Raw genomic sequence first — 9,619 nt, forward strand, 5'->3', positions numbered from 1 at the left:
TCAGTTTCCGTTGCTATTCAAGTCTTGAGTGCTTTTTAAGTTTATCCATTAGTTTAAGCAACAGGACAGATATGCAACTCAAGGTTCTAGTTTGTAATGTTTTACATGATATGAATTATTTTCTATTGAAAACTGACAGTATTCAATTTTTTTAAGACTTCAGGCAGGAATGAAATCAGTTTACTTTTTATTTGCACAGTGCTTTGACCAGTAGACACTGTCACCCATCTGTTTATATACAGTTGTTGGATCCCTATTGAACAAGTAAAATCTTCCTAAGAAAAAAGAATAAAGAAGAGACTTCTTTGTGTTATTACATTAAAGGTAAAAACAAACAGGACTTTTAAACAAGGTTTTTAAAATGTTTTTTTCTATTGGAAGATAAATTTCTTAATTCTTTCCATTAAAATTAACCAATGGAACAACATTATTTTAAGCTGTAAATAAGTGAAATGAACAACTACAAATTGTTTTAATGTAATTTTATTTGATTTACTATGTTTTTGGAATAGTGCAAAAAAGTGTGTGTGTCATAATTTAAATACAATGGTGACTAAAAAAATCTAATGAAAAGAATTATACAGGTTATACAAATATTTTGCATTGTTTATTGCAAGTAGTTTTTATAAATGTTCCTTATTTTTCTATATAATTTCTTTTCAATCAAATGTTCCATAGATGGCTTTGCCCCAAGATTTCTTTGAAACTATAATTAATAGATTTAAATGTAGTCAAAATAATAGCATTGGGACAAAATAAAATGAAAGGTACACTACTACATTTGAGGTTTTTTACTTAGTAAAGGCGTCTGTACACGTCTCTCTCTTTGGGAAGAGCCCTAGGCTATAATGGTCATTCTGTAGTACAGCAGTGGGGGTTTGACAGTTCATGCCCTGCTTGAGTGGCTGAACTTAGTAATCGCTGGTACAGCTGACAGGCTAATCAGACTTTTCTTATTAAAACCTTAGGGCAGGAAAAAACCACATGCTGCAAATCACTCTCTCACTCACTCACTCTCTCACTCTCTCACTCACTCACTGACTCACTCACTTAGTATTTAGCTAAGTTACAAGGACTGAGGCTTTGAATAGATGTGTTTTACTCACAGTCTGTGTTGTTTAAATCAATAGTTTTTGAATTGAAGCCTGGGGATCACCAGACATTTGTGAAGCACAGCCAGTGCAGGACTAACTATTCTAAAGATTTATTAGTGAAGATTTATTATTGGCTTCTTAAAATGTCTGCAGTTTTGGCTGGTGAATTAAATTGCATATGTTTAACTTAAACCTTAACAACTCAAAAACAAGTAGGCTGTAAATAATGCCAATGTGTCCTGTTTGGGGAAAGTTTAAGAATTATTCTAATGGTTCTAATGAGAAATGGTATTTGTTATTTGTTATTGTACACATTTATATGTCTGTACTGTATATATATATATATATATATATATATATATATATATATATATATATATATATGAGACCACTTTCACTGTAAAATAAAATTCCAATGCCTCAATAAATAATAATAATAATAATAATAATAATAATAATAATAATAATAATAATATTTAACCGTTGTCCCTATTTACAGATTCTCTACTGATGCCAAATTAAGTAGGATGCTTGCTTGCTTGCTTGTGCAAAAGTTCACAGTAAAGTTGCAGAGGGATTTTGGTCTCTGCCAGAGGAGTAGAAGTTTTTAAACTCATGTCTCCCCCTGTTGGTGATAGTAATAGTCTTTCACCAGCCTGCAGCACGTTTAAAACACGTACTGTATTATTGTATAGTCTTATTCTTTTCTGTACCCACCGAGTTGTTATTTAAAAATGCTTAGACTGGCATGTCTAGTAAACTAGCAACTTCATTTGGCTTTATTCATGAAGCTTATGATATAAATAAGAGAAACTGCAAAACAGCCAGGTGAAAATAACTGAAGCTGCAAATTGTGTGCTACAATCTGTGGTACTTGGCAAGCACAAATATTTATAAACACAGTTCTGAGTTATTTACATTAACTTGTGTGTTACTGTGCATATCTATATACAGTAGAATGCAATCCCTACACTAAAACTTGAGTGAAATAAATATGACGTATGTGTAGAGACATAAAAGTAGGAAAGTAAATGTGATAAATGAACACTATAGAGCAACCAATGTTTTGTACATTTAATGTAAATGGTAAGTTTTATAAAGAATCTACGATTATTATATGTATGCACTTCGCACATATACACATTATCTAATAATAATAATAATAATAATAATAATAATAATAATATGGGATTAATAATAAGTTCGGTTTCTTTCTCACACAATCTAAGCCTAAAGTTAGCTCATTTTAATGTATACAATTAGAGACTTAAATGTAGTCTAGCTCACAGCGGATCAGTAATTCATATAAAATGGTAGGATATGTAGCACTTATTAATATTATGTATTATATATATATATGTAGCGATTATTAATATTTTAATTCAGAAGCAATGTGTGCACAAAATTGTTCAACTTCAGCGATATATATTTGCACGCGTGCGTACACACACACACACACACACACACAGAGCGAGAGATGAGGGGGGTCATGCCCCCGCCCCTCCCCGCCTCTCTACTTTGCTATAAAGCAGCGATCAGCATGAGGGTGTGTTTATTACATCGCCAGCACTCCACTGTGAGCTCAGAGGAGAGGAGAGCGGGATTCCTCACTAATCACCGTCCAACGCTCGGACCTGATCGCGCTCTGATGGACGTGTGAAAAAACTTTGACAGCAAGTTTACACAGCGAATTCTTTTGCACACTCTGTGCAGGATTTTTCAGTTTTGAAAACTTTTCTTGTTCTATTTACTTTTTTTCTCGCATGAATCTCCTCGAGTCGTACATGAAGATGACCGACGAGCAGGACAAATGTCTCTCCGACGCGCCGAGTCCGAGCATGTCGGAGGACTCGGCAGCCTCCCCGTGTCCGTCTGGTTCGGGCTCCGACACCGAGAACACGCGGCCGCCGTCCGAGAATCGGTTCAAGAAAGACGAAGAGGATGAAAACAAGTTCCCCGTCTGCATCCGCGACGCCGTGTCACAGGTGCTCAAAGGCTACGACTGGACGCTCGTGCCCATGCCGGTGCGCGTGAACGGCTCGGGGAAGAGCAAGCCGCACGTGAAGAGGCCCATGAACGCGTTTATGGTGTGGGCGCAGGCGGCGCGCAGGAAACTGGCCGATCAATACCCTCACCTTCATAACGCCGAACTCAGCAAAACTCTGGGCAAACTCTGGCGGTGAGCTTTCCTTTGGCAAAAAATCAAGTAACAACTTAAAAGTGTAAAATACTTAATAGTGTATTCTTGTCTTTTTCGTTTTATTATTATTATTATTATTATTATTAATAGAAGATGATAATTTATGTCAATCATCAACCAATATCAAAAGTTTTTGTAATACAACAACTATTATATAATTTGTTTCCTAAAACACAATAAATACAATAACTTTAACTACTACTACTACTACTAATAATAATAATAATAATTGCAACATCAACAATAATAATAATAATAATAATAATAATAATAGTGAATAATTTCCAAAAAAAAAAAAACTCTGAAAAATCTGTTTATAAGGTTTCCTTATTTACTTATCTGTTAAACTATTTACATTTCAGGCTGCTGAATGAAGGGGAGAAGCGGCCATTTGTCGAAGAGGCTGAGAGATTGCGAGTACAGCATAAGAAAGATCATCCGGACTACAAATATCAGCCACGCCGGCGGAAGAGTGTAAAGGGCGGCCAGGGTGAAACCGAGGATACCGAGCACACCCACATTTCCCCCAATGCCATCTTTAAAGCCCTACAGAGAGCCGACTCTCCCGCTTCCAGTATGGGTGAGGTACACTCTCCCGGAGACCACTCAGGTGAGTAATCAACAAAAATAGTTGCTTCAATTACATGCCTTTTCTTCACATGTAGAAATGAGTCTAATCCTTATAATATAATGTTTATCTACATGCAGACATTTAACTTATATGCGAAGCATAATGCATTACGGATTTCTAACTTCAACGTTGCGTAATGCTAGGAAAATGGATTACTCCATTCTGCCTGAAGCAAGAATAGAGTGGTGCCATGATGCTGTCCCTAAAATGATTTAAAACAAATACTGGCTTTAGAATGTAATAATAATTATATGGGTATTTATCCAAAACATCAGTCTATCTTATTGTGTCATAAGCAATATATTGTAAAGGATTGTCTCGGTAATTGGTATCAACTGAGTTTGAGCTGTTTTGCTGTACTGTTTATGAATAGGGATTAGAACCAAATGATGCTTGTTTATGTTGTGATGCTCACCATTTTAAAACATTGGGCAATTGTAAACAAAGGAAAGCTGTTAAAGATTACAGAAGGGTGATGCAGACGTCATAATTCTCTTTACTGCACTGGTTTATCGTTGTTCATAAATCTCTGGTAAATATTAAATGATGGTACGATGGCAAGAGATCCTTGAATTCAGTTTTTTAATTCCTTAATTTTACTGCTTATTGTTGTATGCTCTTTAGTAGCATAAGAACATGAGGCCTAGTGGTTAAACCTCGCTTTTTCTTTCTTGAACCAGGTCAGTCCCAGGGCCCTCCAACTCCCCCCACAACTCCCAAAACAGATGTTCCAAGTGTGAAACCGGACCTGAAGCGAGAGGGCCGTCCACTTCCCGAGGGCACAGGCCGCCAACTTAACATCGACTTCCGTGATGTGGACATTGGTGAGCTGAGCAGTGACGTCATCTCCAACATGGAGGCATTTGATGTGAATGAGTTTGACCAGTACTTGCCGACGCACGGGGCTCAGGTCTACTCCTCCTCTGGGTATGGCATGGGCCAGACAGCAGGCACCAGCGGGCATGGCTGGATGGGCAAACAACAGCCACAGCAACACTCTCTGACCACACTTGGCACAGCTGGCGAGCAGGGGCAGACCCAACAGCGGCCAGCACACATCAAGACAGAGCAGCTCAGCCCAAGCCACTACAGTGAGCAGAGCCAGGGCTCACCCCAGCATGTGGCATATGGTTCCTTCAATCTACAGCATTACACTGCCACCTCCTCCACGTACCCATCCATTGCTCGTACTCAGTATGATTACAGTGACCACCAGGGCAGTGCTGCCTCCTACTACAACCAAGGTTCAGGGCTCTACTCCACATTTAGCTACATGAGTTCTACCCAGAGGCCCATGTACACTCCTGTCACTGATACCAGTGGTGTTCCGAATGTGCCTCAGACCCACAGTCCCCAGTGGGAGCAGCAGCCAGTCTATACCCAGCTCTCCCGGCCTTAAGTGACTAAAATGAGAATAAGTCAGTGAGAGGGGAAACAGCATAGATTGAACTATCAGCACCACCCAAACCATAAGACTTTGCTCATATACAGAGGCCTCAAAGGACCTGCTGTCCACTCCCTCCACCAGCAAACACAGAAAACAAACAAAACAAGCAGGACTTCTGTTTTTTTAAATAATGAAAATATCAAAACGGCTCCCGACAGTGCCTTTGTAAAAGCTCTGAGTTGCGACTATATTTTTCTAGTTATGATGAAAAGAAACTCGCCTGAAAAGAGAGGAATCCTCTGTGAGGACATATACATTATAAATATTTGTTAGTATGTACTGTGTATGTATTATCTCTTTTCATTGTTTTCATGTTGTTCTTTGGGTTCGTAGATTTACAGAGTATGCGAGAGGTCTTTACTTCTGACCAATGTATTTTTGTTAAGTCAACACTTCTCTCATCGTTTCTCTGTACAAATTTTACTGTGCTTCATGTGGTCATTTAGAATTGGGCAAAACTGACAAAATTTTGAAAAATCTTTGTATCCGCTCTCTATTTTTAACAAATTTTAAGTCATTGCATTGGAAATGCCATACCAAGTGCCATTCAGTTGCACATGAGACTTTTGTTTTAGCCGAGATATGAGTCTGTCTGTGTACCATCAGTGCCTGGTTAAGCAGTGTAGAGATCCACAGTGCCTCAATAGTCATCGCTCGTCTAGCTCTTCATGTCTGAGGAGGACCAGGAAGTGCCCTTTGACCTGAGACTTCCCTAGAGGTCTCTATTGATCATTTGCTCAAACATCTGCCGCCCCATCAAGGCTTGACCTCTTTTAATTTATTAATTAGTAATAATTTTATTTTAAAAGGAATAATTATTTGCATTTGATATATTTTTTTCTTTATTTCTGTCTGACTAATTTGAGACAACCCCCCCCCCCCCCCCCCCAACGTGGGATCACAGTTTAGTTGCAGTGCAAATCTTTCCCATCTTGTTATTATTTATCATTTGTAAATGTTTCCATTTAAATGTTCTTAATTAGTTTTGTACAGATATCTTATAATTGTGATAAAACTTGATCAAAACAGAAAAAAACTGGAAGTTCTTTTTTTTTAAATCAGTTTATTCTATTGAAAATGGTTTACTGGAGGCTTTAGCCACATTGTAGACGTTCTATTTTTTAAATGAATCACCAGCATTCTTTTTGTCAAGGTTTTATTCCTATTTCATTTTTTGCATATTTTAGATCTCCTGACATTCTTTAATGCAATGTTCTTTTTTTTTTTTTTTTGAAAACGCCATTGTCTTAAGAAAATCGTATCTTTTGTATCATACCATTTGCAATAAAAAGAAAATATATAGAAAATAAATCCAAAAGTTTGCTATGGCATTATTCAGTTTTTAAATAAAAGGAAATTAATTTAACCTAGAAGCAATTATTATTCCTTAATCTTAATACATAGTCTGTCTTCACAATTTTAAACCTTCAGAATATTGCATAAGCAAAAATATATATATATATATATATATTAGTACTCTTTAAAGAAATGTAGACAAAAAATGTCCAGACAAAAAAGAAAAGACATCAGCTAATTCTTTTAAAGCATAAGACAAGTGCAACATGATCTTTACAAGAAGCCACTCCCAACTCAGACAAGGATCTCAGACTGATAGCTCACAGTCAACTACCTAGCATTATTTTCATAATGAATAAGGCCTGGCTTTCCTTGACACCAGTACCCCACTGCTTAAAGAAATAGACAGCATGATATTGTTTGTTTATTGTGAGGGCTCACACAATGAAATCATTAAAACCTGGATAAATCACAGATTGTACAAACACAATCATTTAAAAAGCATTGAATTTGTGATGGAATTAGCACTTGGATTGAACTTTTATAACATCATAGTTCTCACATAAAAATGTAGCATCTAAGGAGGGAGAATGAGTGAGCAAGAGTCATTACTCCTTTAAAATCTTCTACTTCTTTAGCCAGACAAAACCGCACCCTGGGTATAATGGTGATAGAGGTCCAGGAAACCATGGAAGGGAAGAACAGAAGAACACACTCTCCATCTGCCAACAGACATTTGGCTGGTACCAAAACTAGCAACTTACTACAACCTATCTGAAAACCTAGAAAAAAAAAAGCTGAAAAGCTATAGCACAATGTATAAATAAAGAGCCTATGAGGGGGATAACAGCTTATGCATTTTGGGACACATCTGATAAGGCCAGCAGAACACTTACTTTTCTCTTTTACAGGAAGGAGAACTTTAGGTCTCTCTGTTACAATGTACTTGACTACGCACGGATGCAATGCCGGTGCATACATCCTTTATCTTATGTGTAATTACCTCCCATGGCTCATGACACCATGCGCTCCACCAGAAAACGGCATCAAAACAATCAACACATAAGAGCAGCTGACATAGAGCTGATAGAGGTTAAAAGGTAAAGTTATGAGACTAGTTTTAATGTTTGATGTAGATGACAGGTGAGCTGACCATGACAGTAAAATGCTTAGTGATATACTAGGAATTGTTTAGTAATAATTATAAAGAATAATTCATGTGTTGAGAAGCTTGAGTAGCATGCTAACCCTTTTATTGTGACTTGTGTGCAAGCATAGTGGCCACACACAACCCCCCAAACAGTGGGAGTGAACTGATAAATGTTCCTGTGAGGGATCGGAAACTAGACCAAATTTTTCTTTGCTGTCAGACTGGCCTCTGTGAGGGCATGTTTCCCAGGAGGACTCCATTATTATTCCACGCAGACGTCGGCCCCCTCCAGACCCAATGTGTGGCCTTTTTTTTTTTTTTTGGTTTTTAACACCCCACAAGAAATCGTGAAAAAGCAAAGAAATCAAGCCCTTGGAAACTGGATGACAATAGAAGCAACAAAACAAAGTGAAACAAGCCTAAGACAGGAATCGGTGGGGGTGGGTGGAGTGCGGGGTTAGTGTGGAGGGGATTAGAGAGCAGGAAAACATGCTGAAGCATAACTGCTCAAGATTAGATTTTTGTGTCAGTTTTGTGTAATTACTTACTTTCTTCCTTTTGATATTTTTATATACTATGTCCACAGCTCCAAATTTGACACTTTACAGCTCCCATGACTCTCAGCCCACAACTCTTTAAACTCTTCTAAAAGCCCCTTGCTTACCAGATTACCATCAAAAAGTGTGCACTCACACACTACTAACTACTAAGTGTGCACTCACACACTACTAACTACTAAGTGTGCACTCACACACTACTAACCCAGACTCTTACTGTTACTTTGCAAGGTCTTACTCCAGGATTGTGTCTGTATGATTGATTGCCAAGCCTTTATTTTACTAGGTCTAGGTGGTCAATGTTTTTGTCAGACACTGTTTACTGATTTACGCTTGTCTATTTCCTGGTTGCCTAGCTTTCTGGTTTGTCTGCCAAAACCAGAAAATATCTACTTGTATTCATCCATTTCAAGACATTGAGTGTTTTGACTTAGAAATGAGTAAACTGGTAAGATCAGTCAGGACAGTGTTGTGTTTCTGTGTGTAGAATATCGTGACTCTGCGTTTAGCTGCTGGTAAGCAGAGCAATGTTAAAGCAGAGTGATGTGAGTCCCTGCTGGGCAAATGATTCACACTTCTCCACAATATCATTGGTATAGCGTTTTATAGTAGTTTTATTGGTTAAAAAAAAAAATATATATATATATACTGTATATATATATATATATATATATATATATATATATATATAAACACTGCCATGATAAAAATTATATATCAATAAAATTACTTTTGTGGTTGATCATTAAACTTTTTTTTTATAATTCTGACTTAAATAAAAAGACACACTCTCTAAGATTTGGTTCAACTTCCTTTAGCTTTGATAATGATATGTAACGTAGTGGCCAATTCATGTGTAAAAGAAAATCTTCCACAATTTGAGCCCAATGATCCCTGACATTGTCATCCTGAAAATCACAAATGACAAATTCAGTTGATGGGATAACCTTGTCAATCCTTGTTCTTGAGTTCTTGTCAAATCATCTTAATTTATTATTTTTTTACTGACAACATTTCTTTGACAACGTTGACAGTTTAGTACTATTTTTTGAAGTTTTAATAATGTGCTGAACTAAATTCCAGTAATTTCAGCAGTTTCAATAGTTGTTTTCTTTTGGCAGTGTACATTACATACAGTATTTAGCTATAATACACACTATTAATACACGCTATTACAGATGACATTGTTAAAATAACTGTACTAAAAAAAGAGAAATGAATGGAGATTTAATTAATAACTTGCT

The 9,619-nt window shown here is 37.0% G+C and overlaps 1 protein-coding gene across 1 annotated transcript; it reads left to right on the top strand.

Annotated features, from left to right (window-relative positions):
• The first annotated feature begins 2,663 nt into the window (after nucleotides 1-2,663).
• On the top strand, nucleotides 2,664-6,613 carry LOC128544222 (transcription factor Sox-9-A). Its single transcript, XM_053514269.1, has 3 exons — nucleotides 2,664-3,273; nucleotides 3,657-3,904; nucleotides 4,606-6,613. The coding sequence occupies exons 1-3, from the start codon at nucleotides 2,858-2,860 to the stop codon at nucleotides 5,322-5,324; spliced, it is 1,383 nt and encodes a 460-aa protein (XP_053370244.1). The 5' UTR covers nucleotides 2,664-2,857; the 3' UTR covers nucleotides 5,325-6,613.
• The last annotated feature ends 3,006 nt before the right edge of the window (nucleotides 6,614-9,619 follow it).

The sequence above is a fragment of the Clarias gariepinus genome, chromosome 16 (assembly GCF_024256425.1).
Source record: "Clarias gariepinus isolate MV-2021 ecotype Netherlands chromosome 16, CGAR_prim_01v2, whole genome shotgun sequence".
Lineage (NCBI taxonomy): Eukaryota > Metazoa > Chordata > Actinopteri > Siluriformes > Clariidae > Clarias > Clarias gariepinus.

Excerpts from the sequence above, each read along its gene's own strand:
- LOC128544222 (XM_053514269.1), top strand. The coding sequence starts at position 2,858 with ATGAATCTCCTCGAGTCGTACATGAAGATGACCGACGAGCAGGACAAA. Across the intron at positions 3,274-3,656 it reads ACTCTGGGCAAACTCTGGCG|GCTGCTGAATGAAGGGGAGA; the intron begins GTGAGCTTTCCT and ends TTTACATTTCAG. Across the intron at positions 3,905-4,605 it reads CTCTCCCGGAGACCACTCAG|GTCAGTCCCAGGGCCCTCCA; the intron begins GTGAGTAATCAA and ends TTCTTGAACCAG.